At 42.6% G+C, this 23,294-nt stretch overlaps 2 protein-coding genes across 2 annotated transcripts in view; one reads left to right on the plus strand and one right to left on the minus strand.

Annotated features, from left to right (window-relative positions):
- Nucleotides 1-23,294, minus strand: part of GTF2F2 (general transcription factor IIF subunit 2) — a 59,228-nt gene that overhangs the window by 18,018 nt on the left and 17,916 nt on the right. Inside the window, exon 6 of the mRNA XM_081911848.1 lies at nucleotides 12,374-12,455. Coding sequence (XP_081767974.1) covers nucleotides 12,374-12,455 — 82 coding nt within the window. The remainder of the gene's footprint in view (nucleotides 1-12,373; nucleotides 12,456-23,294) is intronic.
- On the plus strand, nucleotides 14,931-16,306 carry KCTD4 (potassium channel tetramerization domain containing 4). Its single transcript, XM_081911862.1, has one exon. The coding sequence runs from the start codon at nucleotides 15,099-15,101 to the stop codon at nucleotides 16,077-16,079; it is 981 nt and encodes a 326-aa protein (XP_081767988.1). The 5' UTR covers nucleotides 14,931-15,098; the 3' UTR covers nucleotides 16,080-16,306.

Below are 23,294 nucleotides of genomic sequence, written 5' to 3' on the forward strand. Positions count from 1 at the left end.
AAGACACCAATGGCTGATAAAGGTCATTCTTCTGCGGACCAGACACTGTCAGTGAAGGGAGTCCCTCTGCCACCAGCACCCGGTGCACCGAGGGAAAAACGTGTTCCATCGGCTCTGGTGCCACACAATCATGACTTCCTTGGTTTGAGGACCAGAGCACAATGGCACCTTAGGAGTGGCAATGGTTTCACACGTGGTATACCACCGAGTGAAGGCGCCATCATGCTCTGGCCCTCACACCGGTCCAGGACGATGTATCGCTACATCACCCAGGCCTAAGATAAAAATTGCTGCTACCAAGTCTGAAAACAGGTCGAGGTAAATATATTTCTGACAGTTATTGTAAGTTAGTTCTCAAAACTCGCCAGGAGAGGGACATTTGTGTACCCCTCCCGTATAATGTTCATAGGTATTGAACATATATAAAGAAGCTTGTGTGCTAGCGGAGAATCAAGGTCAGAAGCATAGATGCAATTTCCCTTTTTTGTATCACACGTTGGCCCTAATGAACTTTGGCTAAGAGCAGATCACTCAAAGTCTATTTAGTATAGGAAACTGTCGTTCCACCAGGAAATTTTAGAGAATTATTATTTCTAAAAGCACAATGTCTCCAAAAGCATGCTGTTACCACATTATGTTCCTTACACCTACGAGTGGAGTTTTTCTTCTAGGCTAGCATCTCATGCACATTCCAGATTGAACGGTGAGTCATGAAACTCTTATTATTTTCCTGACTTTTATTATAATGACAATATGCATCCAACAAGCATGACTGATTTCTCCATATGATACATAAGATAGAATGGAATCAAACAGGGATAGCTATATAAAGATACGGTTATGTGAAAGGTTCATTTAGTTCTACATTGGGGAAGTTTCTGAGACCGCTTAATGTTGTACCTGGGGTTATTAACAGCCTAAATTTCTCAAGCAAGAGGATTAAGCATCAATAATAGTTTATGCAAAGAAAAACAAAACAAACAAAACAGGAGCAGCAGCTAAAGAATAAAATGTCCAAGGTTCAAATTTCATGTCAGCCAGAAACTCTCAACTTCATCCACCAACTATCCCAATCTGTAATATGGCTGCTATAAGAATTTTCTGGTTTTAGGTTTTTCTATTCTATCTGTGCTTTTGTGGTTTTATCTTTAACTTGCCTTGAGTCCCAGTCTGGGGAAAAGGTGGAATATAAATATATATAATAAATGTTTTGGATGCTTAAAAACTCTATATACATAATTGCTAGGTGTGATTATTCAATAAATAATACAACGAGCTTTTGCAGTACAAAAATAAAACTGTGATATCTTTGTAACTCTCTGATCTTCGCCATCTGGATCCCAATTTATCTGGGTACTGAAGTACTTGGACATAAGCATATGAGCAATCTGGAGAGTTGAGTTGGAATATAGCGACTGCTGCAGTCAGGTATGCAACTTAACCCCCTCATCCCCATCATACTGAACAGAAGCATGAAAAAGAGCAAACGGGATGGAAGAGCAAAATGCACAAGTTATCATCCAAGCAGAAAAAAGGAAAACAAAGGAGGAGGGAAATAAAGGCATAATCATGGCCACTGGTCCCCTCACCTTCTGGCAAATAGAAGGGGAAGAAATGGAGGCAGTGAGAGATTTTACTTTCTTGGGCTCCATGATCACTGCAGATGGTGACAGCAGCAACAAAATTATAAGACGCCTACTTCTTGGGAGGAAAGCAATGACAAACCTAGACAGCATCTTAAAAAGCAGAGACATCACCTTGCCAACAAAGTTCCTTACAGTTAAAGCTATGGTTTTCCCAGTAGTGATGTATGGAAGTGAGAACTGGACCATAAAGAAGGCTGATCGCCGAAGAATTGATGCTTTTGAATTCTGGTGCTGGAGGAGACTCTTGAGAGTCCCATGGACTGCAAGAAGATCAAACCTCTCCATTCTTAAGGAAATCAGCCCTGAGTGCTCACTGGAAGGACAGATCCTGAAGCTGAGGCTCCAATACTTTGGCCATCTCATGAGAAGAGAAAACTCCCTGGAAAAGACCCTGATGTTGGGAAAAATGGAGGGCACAAGGAGAAGGGAACGACAGAGGATGAGATGGTTGGATAGTGTTCTCGAAGCTACCAGTATGAGTTTGACCAAGCTGCGGGAGGCAGTGGAAGACAGGAGTGCCTGGCGTGCTCTGGTCCATGGGGTCACGAAGAGTCGGACACGAATAAACAACAACAATTGCTGTCAGGGCTATCACCAACCACCCCAGGAAGGTGCAACATCCACCAAAGGATGGAGCTGCCGAAAGGGCCGGGAGGACCCCCTCTCCTTGGCCTGGCACAAACCCGTTCCAGGCTTGGAATGTCCCATGGGCCTCCACCCTCCAGCGCTGCTCCTAGCATCCTCCCTGTCCCCTTGGCAGCAGAGTTGAAGGGGAGGAAAGCCCTGTGAGTGCTGGGTGGGGCCCCCTTGCCCAGCCTCTGCCATGTCCCTTGTTGGGATGGTGGCAGCGAGGCAAGCCCAGTTCTGCCGCCTTCCCCACCCCAGCCCAATCATCTGCAGACCACTTTGCCTTGCATAGCCTCACCGATACCCAGCAGGCTTGCTGCCAAGGTGCAAGGTGAGCCCCCAGGCACACAGGTGGGCAAGCAGCCCTCTCTGCCTCTCTCTCTCTCCTCCTTCTTCCTCCTCCCCCTCCATCACCACAGCTGCCTCCACCTCCCCTCTTGCCGGAAATGCCCATGGCACCATTTTCTTCTAGAAAAAAAGCACTGACCTTAAGTATGCATACAAACTCAATGAGAGGTGTGAGCTTGATTTTGCCATGTAATCTCATTTATAATTATCTAATTTGAGACAAATTCCCATCTCCTCATCAACACAGAGAAGCCTTTCTCTTTTCTGAGCTTTCATATTTGTCAGAGTTGAAGGTCCTTGTTCACAACAATATATCATGAAGAACTGTAGAAGAATAGCCAATGCTCTTGGAGAGACATTTTTTCTGGTTGTATAGCCAAAAAAAATTATTCTGATACTATACCATAGTGAAATGTTTAACTGTTTCTTCAATTCTCCATGAACCTTCCCACCACACTTGCCAACCTTTGCTGCCACACCAATGTGGTGTACTACACACTTTGAAAACCCACTGGTATATAAATTTGAGGTCTTAGCTGATCATTGGTCCAGGAGTTGGAGAAGCCTCAAAATTCCTTTCTTAAGAAAGTATTTCCTTTACCTGTTGGTACCAATGCAGCATATGGCAGTGCAGAAGTGGGCTGAAACAGGCTAGAATACAAGTTCAACTCTTAAATTTCTAGAGCAGAATGTAAACTCTCCCATTTTCATGTCTGCTTTCTATAGCTTATGGCTCACTCTCAAAAGTCAATTGCTGCTTTGCCTACACTTGCTTGTTGTTGTTGTTTTGTCGTTTAGTTGTGTCCGACTCTTCGTGACCCCCTGGACCAGAACACGCCAGGCACTCCTGTCTTCCACTGCCTCCCGCAGTTTGGTCAAACTCATGCTGGTAGCTTCAAGAACACTGTCCAACCATCTTGTCCTCTGTTGTCCCCTTCTCCTTGTGACATCAGGGTCTTTTCCAGGGAGTCTTCTCTTCTCATGAGGTGGCCAAAGTATTGGAGTCTCAGCTTCACGATCTGTCTTTCCAGTGAGCGCTCAGGGCTGATTTCCTTAAGAATCGATAGGTTTGATCTTCTTCCATGGGACTCTCAAGAGTCTCCTCCAGAACCAGCACCATAATTGAAAACTACACTTGCTAGAGAACTTGATAGTGAGCTGACTAAGATCCAGTCACGGTCTAAATTGCAGTTATGGTTTCTTGTGTATGAGAAAGCTTCTTTGATATGCCATTTATCCATTCTTTTGAAATTTTCTAGCTGCGTCCACATATTAAGACAGTTAATCAGAAAGCTAACTGTTTGGAGGCAGTTACCTTAGCTTCACAGAGAATTGCTTTTACAGAATTAAAACTCAGTGTTATGCCTTGTGCCTTTCTGGATAGATGCTACAAGAAATTACCATTGGAACAGCATTTCTGTGTCTTCTGCAAGGCAGCTATAAAGGACATAGTTCACTGTATTGTTCACCAACGTCCTCTCTATAAAGATCCTCATGGAATTTCTCAATCTTTGTTTAGCCTCAGGAAGAATTTTGTTACACTAAGTGAATTTGGGTACATTTTGCTATTAGGCAAGGAAGATGGTGTTACATTGCCTGCTTCCTTATTTATGTTGGCAGCCAAGGAATTGGGAACCAAATTGGTGTTCAACTCTGAATGTCTATGTTTGTTATGTCTTAAAAGGTAAAGGTAAAGGTAAAGGGAGCCCTGACCATTAGGTCCAGTCATGGCTGACTCTGGGGTTGCGGCGCTCATCTCGCTTTATTGGCCGAGGGGGCCGGCGTACAGCTTCCGGGTCATGTGGCCAGCATGGCGAACCAGAGAAGCACACAGAAATGCCCTTTACCTTCCCGCCAGAGCGGTACCTATTTATCTACTTGCACTTTGACGGGCTTTTGAACTGCTAGGTTGGCAGGAGCAGGGACCGAGCAACAGGAGCTCACCCCGTTGTGGGGATTAAAACCGCCGACCTTCTGATCAGCAAGTCCTAGGCTCTGTAGTTTAACCCACAGTGCCACCCGCTTCCCTTTGTTAGGCCTTATAATTAAGCAAATACCATGATTACTGCATTGGCGGGGCTTGATGGGAATTGCAGCCCCCCCTCTGGAAGGCCCCGCAAATGTTACCCCTGCCCTATGCCATGGGCCCAGGATCTCTTACTCTTAAGCTGCAAGTCTACAGACAGGGTTTGTTCTTTTAACTCAAGCACTAGCTTCCGAAGCATGCTATTTACCGGTAATTGCATACGCTTCCATATACAGTGCTACTTCGGGTTGAGAACTTAATTCATTCTGGAGGTCCGCTCTTAACCTGAAACTGTTCTTAACCTGAAGCATCACTTTAGCTAATGGGGCCTCCTGCTGCTGCTGCGCAGCCACCGAATGATTTCTGATCTCATCCTGAAGCAAAGTTCTTAATCCGAGGTACTATTTCTGGGTTAGCGGAGTCTGTAACCTGAAGTGTCTGTAACCTGAAGCATCTGTAACACGCGGTACCACTGTACACAACGCCGTCAGACAGCCAGGGGTCCTTTAGATGTTGTAGGTATCCAGCTTTTCTAAAACCTCACCAAGTGAAACAAACCAATGGTTACCAGGGAAGCAAGCACACCAGCGGGAACTGGGAAAGGCAAGACGCAGCACCAAGGGCAACAAGGTGCTAAGATGTAAGTGGTAGCAATATGCTGTTACTTTGGTAGCTCTGTGTGAAAGCTGTCAATACTTGGCCTCTAAGAGAGGTTATAATTAACAGATGCAGCGATGAAGCATGTCAGCTAGCTTGTTTCTGATCATGTCACCACCGCAGGCTCCCAGAAAACACTGGCACCTTCACTGCTTAACTATAACACTGTACGTTCAGGTATTAAGCATACGTTAAGCCCACTCACAAATAGCCATATGCCAAACACCCATGAGCACGCGAAGCAGCCATGCAGGTAGTCTCCTGTCTCCACAATCCTAAAATGCACAGTAACTGCTCCTCACGCTTTGCAGGTTTTACTAGTGTATTACGTTTTTTTAAAAAACAGCTAGAAACACAGCTCCACTCTCCCACAACAAGGTAAGGAGCTTGTGGGAAGTGTTTAAAGGATTCCAGAATCTGAGCAAGACAAGCACACACCCACAATCAGTCTAATTTAAATGAAAATCAAGTGCAGTAGCACTAGTCCTGCAGCAATTGTGTTTAGTGGCAATAGTCAAACAGAAACCATTAAAACATGCTGCAATGGAAGGGGGATAGGTCTCTCTCTCCCCCACCCCCCATTCCATCCTCCTTGGCAGTCTGGGTAAGTCAAGCAGGCTGCCATCACACCCCCATTTAGACCCCCTCTATTCCCCAGACAGGGATTCAAAGCACATCTTTAGGGAGGGAGACAGAGAGATCACCAAGCCTACCTGGTTTCTTTCTGAGCCCCAGGCAGTTTGCGTTCTCTGTCAGATTATTAAAACACATACCGTATTTTTTGCTCTATAACATGCACCAGATCATAACATGCACATAGTTTTTAGAGGAGGAAAACAACAACAAAAATATTCTAAACGAAATAGTGGATATATGTTTTTTGTGATTCATGCTGTGGCCACAGACATGTGATCTGACAGTGAGTTTGGAGTAGCCCAATGCAAAAATCCTGAGGATCCATGTGGATCCATGCTTTGTAACCACGGAGGAGGGAAGGAAGGGGAACCATGGATCCTCTGCTCACGACTGCAGCAGATCCCCCCCGCCACCCGCAGGCATTCGCTCCATAACACGCACAGACATTTCCCCTTACTTTCTAGGAGGAAAGAAGTGAGTGTTATGGTGCAAAAAATACGGTATACAAATTTATCTCCAGTTACCCCTTGACGAAATATGTGGACAGACACCATGAAGACATTTCATCAAAGGCAACTTTTTGTTACTATTTTGTCTGCTCAGCAACATGGATGCGGGCAGCTTCCAGAATCTCTATAGCATATAGCAGGTGAATATTAATAAGAAATCGTTTAAGAATAGATAATCCATGAGAAAAAATAAGATTAGTTTGGTGTTCCACTTAGAGATGAATAAATTTAACACAAAGCCAAGTGTAATAAAACATTACAACTTGACTCTCTTCCCCATGATTAGATACTTCAATGGAAAAGGCGCAGCGATCTGAACTGGATGTTTTGATTCAAGTTTTTCAAAACACATCTGTGCCATTATTTAATAGCACAAGAAGATGATTTGATTTCAAATTCATTTCTTTGTAAGAGATTCTCAAACACAATCTTAGAAAATGGCTGGTTTCCTAAAGAGGAAGCTGTATAAGTGTGGGTGTGAGAGCAAATGTGTGAATGTACCTTCCATGATTAGCCCCCTCCTATCTGCTGTAGTCTGATATTTAAGGATTTAAGCATTTTGGAATATGTGCACTTGAGTGGAACCTGCACATTTCCCGAACTGGAAAGCCTCCTTGTCTGCCACACTTTCTCTCTCTTCCCCATCCCTTTGATACTAGTCTTCCAGATTTCTCCAAAGCTAGTCAGAAATATATGAATACAGCAAATCTCGGTATTGCTAAATTTTGGAAGAGTAAAAAATCCTCCAGCAATGACACAATGGCTGAAGAAAACTTGGGCAATTGTCTTGCTGATAAAGCAAACGTGATTAGGGAAGCAATAGGTAACAATTATCAAAACATATTTGATGAAAGATTATCCATGTTTATTCAATTTTGGAATGACAAAGTAAATAGCAGATGAGTAACTCTGGGACTGGGAAAGACCCAAGTGTTAAAGAATATGAGAGGCTCTGAGAGTAGTGTCAGCATGGCCTATAAGTGAACTGCTGCTGAATAATTGAGATCTTCCGGACACATTAATATGATCTATATACTGGACCTAGCACACGAGCAAGTGCAAACCCAGGGTGTCTGGTCTTTGTATGCTAAGCCAAGAAGAAGAAGCGGTTTGTTTCCTATAATAAGAACGACAAACCTGTTGTAATGTCCAAAAGGTCACCTTAAATAGCTGGTATTAAATAGCCTCTGCCTTGATGTCCTTTATTTAGGACATTTCATTTGAAATTGGTTAGAGGCCTAGTAGCATATATTTGCAAACACTGATGCAAGGTTTAAATTGATGAGCCTGTAGCCAATTGAACCCATGGTCCCACACCTTCAAGGCAAATTGTTCCATGAATATAGGATTACAATTAATGTAGAAATCTTGTAAATTAAACACAATTTTTCTTTTCCCAAGAAAAAATGGGTTTTCTATGAAGGAGAATCAACAACCTGAGGATAATATCTCAGTGGAAACAGACGGGAACATACTGGAGAAAATGACCCTGCAATGACTTTCCATATCCTGATCCAATTGAAAGTATATGGCTTGTGATTTTTTTGTATCTAAACCACAGAGCCTAGGGCTTGCCGAACAGAAGGTCAGCAGTTCGAATCCCTGCGAGGGGGTGAGTTCCTGTTATTCAGTCCCAGCTCCTGCCCACCTAGCAGTTCGAAAGCACACCAAAAGTGCAAGTAGATAAATAGGTACTACTCCAGCGGGAAGGTAAACGGCGTTTCCGTGCGTTGCTCTGGTTTCGCCAGAAGTGGCTTAGTCATGCTGGCCACATACCTGGAAGCTGCCTGCGGACAAACGCCAGCTCCCTCGGCCAGTAAAGCAAGATGAGCACCGCAACCCCAAAGTCATCCGCAACTGGACCTAACGGTCAGGGGCACCTTTACCTTTACCTAATACCTCTAAATCCATATGTGGTAACATCTCATGCTGCAACACAATCCATTTTTAAGCAATCTTTCTCAAAATAAAACTAAGCTGCCCCAAATGAAAAGCATCATAGTACGACGAAAATGGAGGAATTTCCCATCTACCCCCTGCCCCAGTTTTCTAGAATCATGGCCAACCTGGGTTTCTTTTTCTGAAATCCAAACACAGATACCTCTTTTTTGGCCATTTTTTCAAAATACTTGTTTGAAGATGGATGGGGAGAACTCAAAATAATAATATATTTTTTGGAAGTATCACCATTTGTGCCATTACAGTTCTTCCTAACACCTGTGATTGTAATTTATTCTGTCTGCCTATGTCCTTTTTTAATTTTTTCACTAAGGGAACATAATTGAAAGCATACAATTTATTCATGTTTCGGGGTATCCAGATTCCTAGGTTTTGGTACCTTTTAACTTGGTGGAACATTTACCAATTATTTTAGGCACAGTTGATCATTTTGGGTACACTGAAATACATTATTAAAGATTATCCAGATTAGTTCTAAGGCCTGCTACCCTTTCATATTTACAAAGTTCTTTTGACAATGCTGGTAAGGTTATACCATCTGCTCAGAGGCTCTTCTTCCATCTGCCCCCCAGAAAACCACACAGATTTCAATTATTACGTATTACTGTCACCAGGGGGTTCAGAGAGAGGGCAAAGAGCAATTGGACAAGGGGCAACCCTGCTCTGTGCCCCTTCTGTCAAAAGGGGATTCACATCTTAGGCTGAACTATTGCAAAACTGGCAGCCTATAAAGCTTTGATTGTTGCTATAAATAGAGTTATAATACTCAAGTGAAGGAGCCACACCTCAACTAATGGAAATGGTGGAAACAGAATATAACAAATCATAGAATTATAGAGTTGGACGGGATTATAAGGGTTATCCAGTCCAGCCCCCTGCAATGAAATAAGATTGTGCACTACAGATTGCACATTACCGAGAAATACGGTATAGTGAAATGGATGAAATATAAATACTTAAGTGCTATAATTCAACCCCTAGCTAATCTTACAGTTCATATTGTGATAGCCCATACAAAAATTAAAACAAAAAACAAAAAACAACCCAGTGAATTATTCTTCCAGTAATTTTTTTGGCCAAATAAAAGATAAATGCTCAGGTTTAAGAGAATAATTATTCTGAGAAAACTTTGGTTCCAAGGATATGATCGCTAAGAAAATAATAACTTTGATTCTTCTGCCATCAGGCTCTCACTATTAAGCCATGAAAGTGAAAGGTCTCTCATTTTCAGATTTTTTTTAAAATGCAACTTTTCAACAGAAAGCTCTCCTCCAACCTCAGAAAGTTTCTCACTATTATTCTATGTATTTCTGTAGCATATGTGCTAAAATTAAAAGTTGGAGCAAGTTTTCTTTTGCTCTCTCCCTGTCTTCTTGGCAAAGATGCAATTTCTCAGCTCAGGTGATGTTTACCTCTTCTCCAAACAAAATAATGTGTCATAAGTGCTAGGCCTCTGTGAACACCATGGAGAGCTTTTATAGCCCCGAGGAATACATTTGCAAAGACCCTGCAACACAAATAAAAACAGGAGCCAAAGCCAGTTTTCATTTTAAAGGACCACATAACAAACATCAGGTGGGTTGCTTTTTTTGTCCTCTATAGTTGCTGAAATTGAAAAATCAAGGCCTATTTGTGGATGAACCAGCTACAGATCCCAACCTTGTTACGTTTAAAAAGCAACAACAAATCTTACAAACTTAATTGTCTTAAAACTATTAGATTTTGCAGTCCTGTAGCCACTTACCTAGGAGCAGGTAATCACAAAGAGATTTACTTCAGAGTAGACATGTTTACCATTGTATGCTGCCTATAAAGTGAATTCTTTATGAATGCCTGGACTTCAGCTTCTGCACAGCAAGAGACATACCTAAGCCTCTTATTTTCACATTTTTCTTTCGCCATTTTGTCAGAGGCAGGGATTCTTTTAACCTCCTCCTGCACTTACTGTATAGTAGGATTTGCAGGAAATATTTTTGGTAGTATCCAGTGAAGTAGCTCCACAACCACAATAATTTCTGGCTGAACAATGGAACTGCCCCTCCCTCTTCTCTCCCTGTGGATCCCCTAAATCTGTTCAAAGTTCAGTGGTACCTCGATCTACGAACTATTCGGTGAACGAACTCTGCAAAACCGGAAGTAGGTGCTCCGGTTAGCGAACTTTGCCCCGGAAGACGAACAGAAGATGAATGGTGGAAGGGCACCAGTGACGGGAGGCCTCAGTAGGGAAAGTGCGCCTCGGTTTAAGAATGCTTTGCTTTAAGAATGGACTTCCCGAACGAATTATGGTAAGTTCATAAACCGAGGTATCACTGTATTCCCCCAACCCTCCAGAGCAGATTTGGAGAGGATATGGGGCAATTAGAAGGGGAAGATCTACGGTGCAAACAGAAGTCCTTGCACTAATGCAACTACCGCATTGGAAACTGTTTCTGCTTTGGGAATTGTAGAGCGTCCATTCTGTTACTGGCTGAACCCCTAGTTCTGCTTTCTTTGAACAAAATTGGAAGGATGCTAGTTAAATTTGATCAACTGTGTAAAAAACAACATCTAAAAGGAAATTATGCTAAAACCCAAAGTTGTCACGTTGAGTAAGAGGGTTACTAAGTCCAAGTGGTCATTCGATCGTCATATACTTGAATGAGTACATATGTTTAAATATCCAGGATTGCTAATTGATGAAAAGCTTTCATGGAAATGCCAAATGAATGCAATTAAGTTATCACCTGCCTGTTCTACTGGCCAGTTAGTTATACAGGTTTTTTCCATTTGAAAGGTGGCAGCTAATCAATTCTGCCCTCAAGATCTATGCGCACAAATGCTTTACGGGGCTGAAATTTGGGGAACTGGTGTCAAATATGAACAAAAAGTTCTACAAAATAGATTTATGAGGCAAATACTAGGGTTTCCTCCAGGGACTCCATCGGCTCATCTTAGAGCTGTTGGGTCTCCCCTTGATAGCAGCCAGATTTGATCTAGCCTACCTTAGATACTGGGGTAGACTAAATGCCTTTGAGGACCATATTCTCACCAAGCTCTGTTGGTTGGAGCAATTAAGGACAGGAAGTTGGGCACAAATTGTCTAGACAAGCTTTCGGCTTATAATCTCCAAATGGAGAACTTAGAAATTGGATCTTCTACCATGACACCAACCAGAATCTATTATTCTATCTGGTATCCTCAAATCAAGGACAACTATTCAAGGCCTCACTACCTTGAGACACTGACTTTTCCACAATTATACGGGGCCTTTGTTGAACAGCTCTACTCTCTCATTTGCTGAACTGAAAATAAGTTTTACCTAAGAAACAAAACCAAATGATCTTAGGACAATAAAACATACATTGATTAAGTGTGTTGCATTGCTCACAATGTGTTGCATTGGTGTGTTACATTGGTCACAAAAACACATGCATCCCCCTGCATGAAATGAAATGGAAAAAACAGGTTTGAACTTTATTGTCTTCTTTGAGGTTTTCAGCATTAAAAGAAAATGTGATGAGATGCTTGTGGCCAATCTACTGCCACAGAATGCAAGTTGCATAGCATAAATTTGTTGCCATGGTGTCCCTTAAAATGAATAGTGTAAGGAATTGGTGGGTAACCTATAGTTCTCCAGATGTTGCCGGACAACATATCCCACCATCCCAGGCCACTGACAATGTTTGCTGGGGCTGATGAATCTGAGAGTCCAAAGCAAAAAGAAAGAAAAAAGGGGGGAAGTTGTGCTGCCAGTGACCGATACAGGATTCTATTTTAATAATAATAGAATACCTGAATAAATAATGAAACATGATCATCCCAATGTGTTTCAAATATCACCTTTCTTCAAGGGATCGACTGAAAATTATGATACACTCAATTTAACAACCATCCATGTATAGGCATCACTGTAGCCATGTGAAATACAATGTTATACCAAGCTACCATACAACAGATTTAATAAAAAAACAGAAAGAAAGGCTCACCTTTTCAACTTCATGTAATTTTCATTGGCTGCAGGTCTGCACTCTGCACGCTGGACTACTATTCCTTCCAGAGACAGTTTTTCTGAAATAGAAGCAAACCCAGATTACCAGCAAAAGTCATATGAGTATGAACGGTAGCCATTTTCATAAGTTGTATTTTTATTTATGCTTTGAGTGTGATAAAGCACTTGATATGCCCAAGATTTTTTCAAAACGTTTTTACTTCTGTAGTAGAATCAGTCCAATCAACAGTTCTAACAAAACAAACCATCAGGCTATTGACAGCACATGCTCTTGTCCTATTCCAGTACAGTGGTACCTCGGGTTAAGAACTTAATTTGTTCTGGAGATCCGTTCTTAACCTGAAACTGTTCTTAACCATAAGACCACTTTAGCTAATGGGGCCTCCCGCTGCTGCCACGCAATTTCTATTCTCATCCTGAAGCAAAGTTCTTAACCCGAGATACTATTTCTGGGTTAGCAGAGTCTGTAACCTGAAGCGTCTGTAACCCGAGGTACCACTGTATATGAGGAAATTGTTGTCAAACATCTTCAAAGACTGCATCCTTTCCCCCATACACAGGTGTGTTCCTCTAGTATATGGGTATTGCCAAGGATACCCTACAACCAGGTTATAGTTATGCTTTTGTAGATTCACAACAGCAGCATACAATTTTGTTCAGTCGGCACAGGGGGATTTAGTAGCAATTTCATCCTCGGGAAAGAATAACTCAAAAACACAATGTACAGGTAACCCCAACACTGTATCAGCTCTATCCACTAAAGGTAAAGGTAAAGGGATAAAGGGAACACTGACCACTAGGTCCAGTTGCAGATGACTCTGGGGTTGTGGCGCTCATCTCGCTTTATTGGCCGAGGGAGACGGCGTTTGTCCGCAGACAGCTTCCGGGTCATGTGGCCAGCATGACTAAGCCGCTTCTGGCGAACCAGAGCAGCGCATGGAAATGCCATTTACCTTCCCGCCGGAGTGGTACCTATTTATCTACTTGCACTTTGATGTGCTTTCAAACTGCTAGGTGGGCAGGAGCAGGGACCGAGCAACAGGAGCTCACCCCATTGCGGGGATTCGAACCGCCAACCTTCTGATCAGCAAGTCCTAGGCTCTGTGGTTTAACCCACAGCGCCACCCGCGTCCCATCCACTAGGTATACTGATATAAATATAAAATATGGACAAACCATTTGCACACTTAGATGTAATCTTTGAAGTACAGTCTATTAAGCTGTTGGTTCCTATCTGTTCCTATTTTAGACTCATGCAAACATAATAAATAACTAGCATATGACTAAGCCTCATGGTTATGGAGAACTGTCTGAAAATGTGGCGATAATACCTAGATTCCGAAACTAGGCTATGAGAAGAAAATGCCCAGCCCAGGTGGCAGTATTCTTAAGACATCCTGGCTAGCTCTCTGTCCATCCTTGCAGCTCCTAATCCTGTTGTGCAAGCATTGCCCTCGCTTGTACGCAGGAGGAAAAGCTAACTTCTTTTTTGGCATGTACATGGCGAGAGCAAATGCACCTCTAAAACCTGTAAAAAGATTAGCGTTGCTTGTTGTATGACAGTGGATTCGGCACTAGCGGAAACTGTGTGGATAACACCTGAATTATATGAGTCATGGACCCCAGAGGGTCATCTAGTCCAACCCTTTGCAAATGCAGGAATCTCAAACGTGAATACATTTTGGCATGGATCGGGCAGCCTAAACATTAAAAAGAATTAAAGTTAATATACTGCTTGATTCTTGTCTATAGAAATCTTCCTTAATGCTGTAGCTATGCCACAGCAAATAGCAAATAGCAAGTAGATGATGTTGAAAGAGTTAATCCCCCCCCCTCCTCTTGCTGTGGAATACAAATCTGCAGACCCAACCTTTCTTACACGAAGTAGACATCCATACTTGCACAGCTTTCCTTGTCATCTACCTTTTTTGCAAATATTTGCAAAGGGAGAATCAGTTGTTTAAGATCTGAGACTGAAAGCCATGGCTGCTACAAGAAGAAACAGTGCTGCTGTTTCAGTGCCATGTTGTGGTCATTTTCTCATCGCTGAAGTGTTGCTAAGCTGTAATATTGTGTGGTATATACAAAGATTTGTGACAAACCTACCAGCTTGCTTTCACATTGCAACAGCAGTGTCATTTTAACCAGAAACTGAACTGATCTGTCAAATATAGCCATATAAATTCAAACCAATTAAGTCATCTCTACTAGCAAAATTTTTGCCAATAAAATTATTTTCTATTGAAGGGGGGGGGGGAATCCCAGACTGCTTTATATGGTTAAAAAGCAGGTTCACCCTAGAAATCCATTTTATATAAAACACTGTTTTTTTAACACTACGTTTAATTTTATGACAATATTATCAACTGTTGCGTTTCAGAGCAAGGTGCACGAGCAAAATGCAACAGGATGACGAAAAGCTTTAAAAATGGTTGAAAAACATAAATATTAAAGGTTTTTGAGGTTACTGTTTGGTAACCCTTTTTGAAAAGTATTTTACAACAAATAGCTAGGATTCCTCCACCATTTCATAATTTTCAATATACTATGTTTCCACTTAATACCAAGATGCAGACAAACAGCTAATTTCTTTCTGCATAAACAAAGGACACTTCTTAATCATTTAAACTTCAGAGTCTTCAAGAGGAAAAATAACTAAGACGCCTTTCTCGCCTGCCATCCTCTTGCCCTTATACGGTTAAATGCAAATTGCATCTTCCAGTCATATTCCCAGTATCACACTGCATACATATAGCTTCTACGCCACCTACTGCAAGGCTGTTGCCGAGAAGCTCATGCAATGCTTCCAGCACTCCCATTCTATCATTGTTCTAGAGCTAAATAACGGTGCCTTTTTGACGAAATCTCCATACAAAGCAAAAGGAGGACAAAGCAAGAAAGGCGTCTTAAAGAGCGGAGCACAAAACGGGCGTGAAATGGAGAGCAACAAAAAATGCAACGACTCGGAAGGCACCGATCAAGGCAAGAATTGTAAAATGTCTCCAATTACTCTCAACGTTGGTGGATATTTGTACGTTACGCAAAAGCAAACACTAACCAAGTATCCAGACTCTTTTTTGGAAAGAGTTGTCAATGGAAAGGTTCTCTGTCCGTCTGATGCAGATGGCCATTATTTTATAGACAGGGATGGGCTGCTCTTTAGGCACGTTCTGAACTTCCTACGGAATGGAGAATTGCTTCTACCAGAGGGATTTAAAGAAAACCATCTTCTGGCAAGAGAGGCAGATTTTTTCCAGCTTAAAGTGTTAGCTGATGCAGTGAAAATAAGGTGGGAAAAGGAGCAGCTCGCAGCCAGAGAGACTACCTTTCTGGAGATAACAGACAGCCACGACCGTTCGCAGGGCCTTCGGATTTTTTGCAATGCTCCTGATTTCATAACAAAAATAAAATCGCGCATTGTTTTGGTATCCAAAAGCAGGCTGGATGGCTTTCCAGAAGAGTTTTCAATCTCTTCCAACATTATCCAGTTCAAATACTTCATAAAGTCAGAAAATGGGACTCGGCTTGTTTTGAAGGAAGACAATACTTTCGTGTGCACCTTGGAAACTCTTAAGTTTGAAGCTATAATGATGGCACTGAAATGTGGATTTCGGTTGCTGACCAGCCTGGACTGTTCCAAAGGGTCAATTGTTCACAGTGATGCACTTCATTTTATCAAGTAATTACTTCTTCTCTCAATAGACAAAAGGCCACAAGCATGCAGCCTGTAAATCTAATTAAACTTCAAGACATCGCAAAATGATTTATTCAACTCTGTACACCACAGAGCACTGCTGCTAATGAATAAATGTGAGCTAATGGTATGTAAACTGTAACATCCATCTATGAGTTCTTTGTGCCTAAATTTATTAATAAAAGAGATACTTACTAAACATGATTTAAAAAATCAGACTGAATGCTGAAGCAATTTACATCTCTGTCTCCTCTCTCCTGTCTCTTTACCACAGAATCTAGCTAAAATATTAGTATGTGATTTTGTGGCTAATATGCAGTACATCCTATTTCACTCAAGAATGATAAAAGTGTTTTCTTTTCAACATACACAGTTTTCTAACTAAATACATCCTGGTTTTCAAATACCAATTAAGTTTCAGTTTTTACTTGCTGGTTTAAATGCAAGTCATACTGAATAATTACAGAAGATATATAAACATGCCCACTCCATTTCAAAAAGCTATACAGGAGATTTTTATCTTGTACTTCGAAAATATGATTTATTATAAAGGAACCCAGTTTTGTTGTTTGCTGTAAAGATTATATATTTTGCGATGTAAGTGATGAGTAAAATGCGATTACGCTGTTTCTATCTTGCTTACTAATTTCACATAGCTATTGAACTAAAAAAAATATTCAAACTTCATTTCCACAAAACCCTGCTTTTTAGGATCCTGTATTGCAGGTCTTCCTTAAATCAACATATCAACATTGCAGTGGTTTGGTAGAAAACATGTTCTGGCTAGAGGAGGAAAGAAATGTAGGCAGATGCTCTACAAATTTTAAATTCTGAACTATAACCACAAGCGTTAGTTATGCCCATCTTGACTAAAACAATGAGCTGTACTTTAAGTATATAATGATAAATCTTTGAACAAAATAAGATGATGATGACAATTATGTCTAGAGGTTTTTTGCACTTCTACGAGTGAGAAAATGACATACAGAACCCAGTGATGTCACACAGAATTTTGATCTCCAGCAAGTTTAACACTAACAGCCACTTAGTATTTGTAGAGGCCTTTTCAAAGCTCTACAAATATGCAAAATATGCCCTAGTATACTGAGTATATAGTGTGAGAGTATGAGCAGAGTATGAGAAATAATGGTTTGTCTAAAAGCTAAGCAGCAAGTGTATGCAAGAGGAGAGGTTCATACTGGGGACTTTCCAATTTGTAGCTCAGTCTCTGATCAAAAGAGAGGTGCAACACACCAGATTGTCAATAATAAAGTTTTCATTTACCAACAAGGATATAGAAATATCAGTTCTTATAACCTGCCAATGCTTCTGAAGCGTATGTCCCCCAATAAGCGCACTACAACTACTTTTCATGTCTTTGGAATCACAAAATAGATATAGTGGGTGCTTTGCAGAACATCAAATGGATGTGGTCCCAGGTTGGTATGCAGTGATCGGGACCCTGTTCCAGAGGAACAGCTATCAGTCCGCAAAAGAGGGCTCTGTCCTTACTTTACCAATCATCAGCTGCAAGCACAAATCACAAAATGCTTCTTAAACCCCCAGAATTATTTTTTTTTAAAAACCCACTTGTGATGCAATGGAGAAAGAGGTGATTTGCTAAAGATCAAAAAGATGGGGAAGTCTGTACAGTGGTGCCTCGCAAGACGAAAATAATCCGTTCCGCGAGTCTCTTCGTCTTGCGGTTTTTTCGTCTTGCGAAGCAAGCCCATTAGCGGCTTAGCGGATTAGCGGATCAGTTGATAAGCGGCTTAGCGGATCAGCTGTTAAGCGGCTTAGCGGATCAGCTGTTAAGCGGCTTAGCGGATCAGCTGGTAAGCGGCTTAGCGGCTTGGGGAAAAGGGGGGGGACCCCGCAGGAACTCGCAAGACATTTTCGTCTTGCGAAGCAAGCCCATAGGAAATTCGTTTTGCGAAGCACCTCCAAAAAGGAAAACCCTTTCGTCTAGCGGGTTTTCTGTCTTGCGAGGCATTCGTCTTGCGGGGCACCACTGTACAAGTTTGTCTGTATATGTGCATTAGGTCTCTCTTGCCCCCCGCCCCCCATTTTCTGGATTTCATTTGACAGAGAGGTAGTTCCTAACTTGTGGGTTATGGACCCCTGAGGGCCCATGGAGTTATCCCAAGGGGTCCACAAGTAATGATCCTCCAGCTAGCACTTGACTGATTCCCGCTGCCTCTTCATAGCAGCATCCCTAGGAGCCCTGCATGATCACTGGGAGGCTTGCAGTTGCTGAAAGGGACTGGTTGTTGGTGTGGGTGTGGCCTGTGCCTTCCTCACTTTCCTTGGTTGGTGCTTGGTATGAGATGCACCTGAAGAACCTGGGGGCAAGGCACAGGAATGCAGTGGTTTCTAGCACTGCTTCCCCTCCTTGCTGCTTTGCCTGAAGAAGCGTTTTGCACTGGGGGTTTCTGGCCTTTAGGTAAAGGTAAAGGGACCCCTGACCATTATGTCCAGTCGTGACCGACTCTGGGGTTGCGACACTCATCTCGCTTTATTGGCCAAGGCAGCCGGCGTACAGCTTCCAGGTCATGTGGCCAGAATGACTAAGCCACTTCTGGCGAACCAGAGCAGCGCACGGAAACGCCGTTTACCTTCCCGCCGAAGTGGTACCTATTTATCTACTTGCACTTTGACATGCTTTCGAACTGCTAGGTTGGCAGGAGAAGGGACTGAGCAATGGGAGCTCACCCCGTTGCGGGGATTCGAACCACCGACCTTCTGATCGGCAAGTCCTAGGCTCTGTGGTTTAACCCACAGCACCACCCGTGCCTTTACATTGCCCTATACACGGGGATTTCTGGTAGGAGGCAGAATGAAAGTCTTCAATTTGATTTTAGTGGTTATGGCATGGACCATAAGTGGGGGGGGGGTTGCCTCTTAACTACTGACTATATTCATGTTCATTAGTTTTGGTGATATTGGGGGTTCCTTTTGTTGCTTTATTGGGATACAGTCCAGGGATAGGTAAAGGTACCCCTGACCGTTAGGTCCAGTCGCGGACGACTCTGGGGTTGCGGTGCTCATCTCGCTCTATAGGCTGAGGGAGCCGGCGTTTGTCCGCAGACAGCTTCTGGGTCATGTGGCCAGCATGACTAAGCCGCTTCTGGCGAACCAGAGCAGCGCACAGAAACGCCGTTTACCTTCCCGCCGGAGCGGTACCTATTTATCTACTTGCACTTTGATGTGCTTTCGAACTGCTAGGTTGGCAAGAGCTGGGACCGAGCAACGGGAGCTCACCCCGTCATAGGGATTCAAACCACCGACCTTCCGATCAGCAAGCCCTAGGCTCTGTGGTTTAGACCACAGCACCACCCGCCTTCCCATTCCAGGTTTAAGGTAAAGGTAAAGGTACCCCTGCCCGTACGGGCCAGTCTTGCCAGACTCTGGGGTTGTGCGCCCATCTCACTCAAGAGGCCAGGGGCCAGCGCTGTCCGAAGACACTTCCGGGTCACATGACCAGCGTGACATCGCTGCTCTGGCGAGCCAGAGCTGCACACCGAAACGCCGTTTACCTTCCCCCTAGAAAGCAGTCCCTATTTATCTACTTGCACCCGAGGGTGCTTTCGAACTGCTAGGTTGGCAGGCGCTGGGACCGAGCAACGGGAGCGCACCCCGCCGCGGGGATTCGAACCGCGACCTTTCGATCGGCAAGCCCTAGGCGCTGAGGCTTTTACCCACAGTGCCACCCGCATCCAGGTTTAGGAGTTGCCTAATTCCTGGGCTGGGGGCTGGCTTAGTTCATTTGAGCTGTCTGCTGTTCTGAGTTGCATTTGCTGCTCATGCCAGTTGGCTTATAAAAAAAACAGGAATGAATAAAATGTTAAGTATAAATAAAATAGAATCAAATTAGCTATGTTGTGTAGCTTTATTCACAGTGACAGGGATTCATTGAAGTGTACAATTGATAGCTCTGATTTGACACAAAGGAACATATTATATTAGTGGCAATGCAAGTTCTCCTTTTCATCCTTTTGGGGATTGTTTCAATTGAGTTCACTGGGGGGGAAATTAGTATTTAGTTCGGTATGATTGATTTCTTGGGATTGCTGACCACTATAATGGATAAATAAATGAATAAATTTATAATTATAAATAAAAATGGTATTTCATACCTTTTGAATAAATTGGGTTAATCAGTGGGTACATTGGGGGTCAAACAGATTTATATTTATGATTACATTTATATTTAATACCTTTTGGAATTAATCCTTGGATTGTTAGTTGCTGAGTATGATGGGGAAATAAATGATTTTTTCCCTGCTTTCTTTGATTTTGGCACATTTTATTATAAGTTTTTTGTCATTATGTATTTTCACAATTAACAGAGCCTAAAATCACAACAATTAGAATGTGAGGGGTCCACATTTCTTAAAAGGTGGTATTCATACTCATAAAGTTGGGAACCACCATATTAGAGGACTGAGAAAGGTTTGAGCATGGGAGAAAATTGTCAGGGATCAAAGAATGAAATCTAGTAGAGGTGCAATATTGGCTTCCCACAAGCTATGCTTGTAAATTCAGTAAATAAAGATTCAGTAAATAAAATTCAGTAAATAATGAAAGTTTACTCCCCCTCTACATATCCAGTGCAAATTCCTTCAAATGTTGTGCTACTCTTAACTGTAGGGTTCAATGTTATATTTTTTGCCATGGTTAAAGTCGAAAAAGGAAAAAAGGGGGACATCTTTCTAGGAAGGAAGGAAGGAAGGAAGGAAGGAAGGAAGGAAGGAAGGAAGGAAGGAAGGAAGGAAGGAAGGAAGGAAGGAAGGAAGGGAGGGACACGTTCCCAAGACCGATCCAGATTTATATATTTTGCAGGTAGCCAGGGTACTCTCAAGACAAGTATTTCTACTCCTAAATAACTGAAATTTCAGCTTTTCGTTTCCATCCATCAAAGCCCCAGGGCCATATGGGGCCCATTGCCTGTTCTAGTAAGAACAGAACAGTTTCTGGGATTATTGCCAGACAGCAGAATTGGATTCCAATGGGAACTATGATTCTCAAAAGATAGATGCAGGACTACATCAGATGGCACAGGAAAGTGTGATGCGTACATGGCTCTCTGACATACAAATCTCAAGGGCACAGCTTCATGTTTACTTACCACTTAACGTGCTAGACCTTGGATTATGCCCACACTTTAAAGGATTAAAGGCTGGTTATAAATATTTTTACAACATTAGCTTGATCTTTCCTATTTGTTTCTAATCTGCTAATAATTTTGGTCATTACATTGTTCCAATAAGGTCCAAAAGAATTTCTAAAAAGTGAAGCATGGGGTTCTTTGGATTCTTTCAGCAGCTCCTGCTGAAATTAATTAAGGAGTAGCACCAGCCCACATGTCATACAGACTACAGACTTGGCCTTTTCAGATATCTCTTATGTCTGGGTAGGGCTAGAAACAGTGTGAGCCTGATAACTTCCATTGATAGCCACCAACCACTTTCATGAATATGATATCTAAATGGGATGAAGCCACATGAAGCTATTCTATTTGAGTTGTCCCAGGTTTTGCAATAAGAAAATACATACCAGATAAAGCAAAGATTTCCTTTGATATTTAAATCCAATGCTTAAAGAATAGGATATCTGGCAGCCGGCAGCCTCATTAACTGCCCTAACAAATCAGAAATGGCTCTGCTTCCCATGCTGTCAAAAATACAATTCTGTAACCATAAAATATGGAGGAGGCTATTGCTCACAAAGTGTCACATCAAACATTTTCTCCGAACAAGTTTGCACTAAACCATCAGTTACCATGACTGTGTGATTAGTTTTTTAAGTAACTGCAGAGCATTAAGACAATGACTGAAGCTTGCTATTAAGTCATTATATTAGAAGGCAAGCATTCTCAGAATTGAACTGATATACCTGAGGGTTAGCTTCTCATGCCATAGCATCATGGAAGAAGCTAGCATCATAGTAGGAGCTCTTTTGGCAACATGAGAAACTATGGGTTGTAACAATGGGAATGAGTCTTGGGCTCATGGTCTCCTGCTCTCCTCTCCTTCCCCAGTGTGAAAGTGAAGAGATCAAAAGCTTTCGCTTCCATTTTTTCCATTTCTTTTTCATTTAAATACAACAACATATACTGTATTTTTTGCTCAATAAGACGCACTTTTTCCCTCCTAAAAAGTAAGGGGAAATGTGTGTGCGTCTTATGGAGCGAATGCAGGCTGCTCAGCTAAGCCAGAAGCCAGAACAGGGAGAGGGTGCCTTCATCCCGCTGCCCTATGCAGGCTTCACGCAGCTCTTGCGGGAGGTGGGGGGGAAGGGCCAGAGTACAGGGCTCTGTCCCTTCCCCCACCTCCCAGAAAAGCCCCCAAGAGCCGCGCTGTTTAAAGAGCCGTGCCTAGCATGTGTGCAGCTCTTGGGGGCTTTTCCCCAAGGAGGGAGAAGGGACTGACGCAGCCCATCAGACCCTTCTCCCTCCTCTGGGAAAAGCCCCCAAGAGCCGCAAACACGCTCCACGCGCTCTTTAAAGGGAGCGCGGCTCTTGCGGGCTTTTCCCCGAGGAGGGAGAAGGGCAGCCCATCACTGACAGGCTGTCCTTCTCCCACCTCATAGAAAAGCCCACAAGAGCCACACTCCCTTTAAAGAGTGTGCAGCTCTTGGCTGGCTTTTGCGGGAGGTGGGGGAAGGGTCATCCCCCTGCCTGGGAGAGGCTTCAGTGGCTATCCCAGAAGCCAGAACAGCAAGAGGCTGTCCCAGAAGCCAGATCCCTCTTGCTGTTGTGGCTTCTGGGATTCAGAATATTATTTTTTTCTTGTTCTCCTCCTCCAAAAACTAGGTGCGTCTTATAGAACAAAAAATATGCGTCTTATAGAACAAAAAATATGGTAACTACAGTAACCTGTCCAGTGGTACATTTTATTCACTTTCTTATGCAGTACATAGTAAACAAGCAATACATTTATTTATGCATTATCAACTCAAGTAGCCTCTCCACAGAGATTCTAGTGTTGAGGGTGGAATCAAAGTATATTTCATCTCATTTATAAAGGAAAAACAAGCCAAGTTTCACCAAAAGTGTCCATCCTTGAATTGCTTTTAATTACCCTTCTGTGGCAAGTAGCGCATTGCAACAGAGCCACATTCCAAATATTTTTTAACCAGATTTCAATGGGGATTTCTACAGACTGTGTATTGGGCTATTGTTAATTGGGCTGCTGATAACAGA

The sequence above is a fragment of the Podarcis melisellensis genome, assembly GCF_964234715.1.
Source record: "Podarcis melisellensis genome assembly, chromosome: 5".
NCBI lineage: Eukaryota > Metazoa > Chordata > Lepidosauria > Squamata > Lacertidae > Podarcis > Podarcis melisellensis.

What these genes read in the sequence shown, in the direction of transcription:
- KCTD4 (XM_081911862.1), top strand. Translation starts at nt 15,099, where the DNA reads ATGCAAATTGCATCTTCCAGTCATATTCCCAGTATCACACTGCATACA.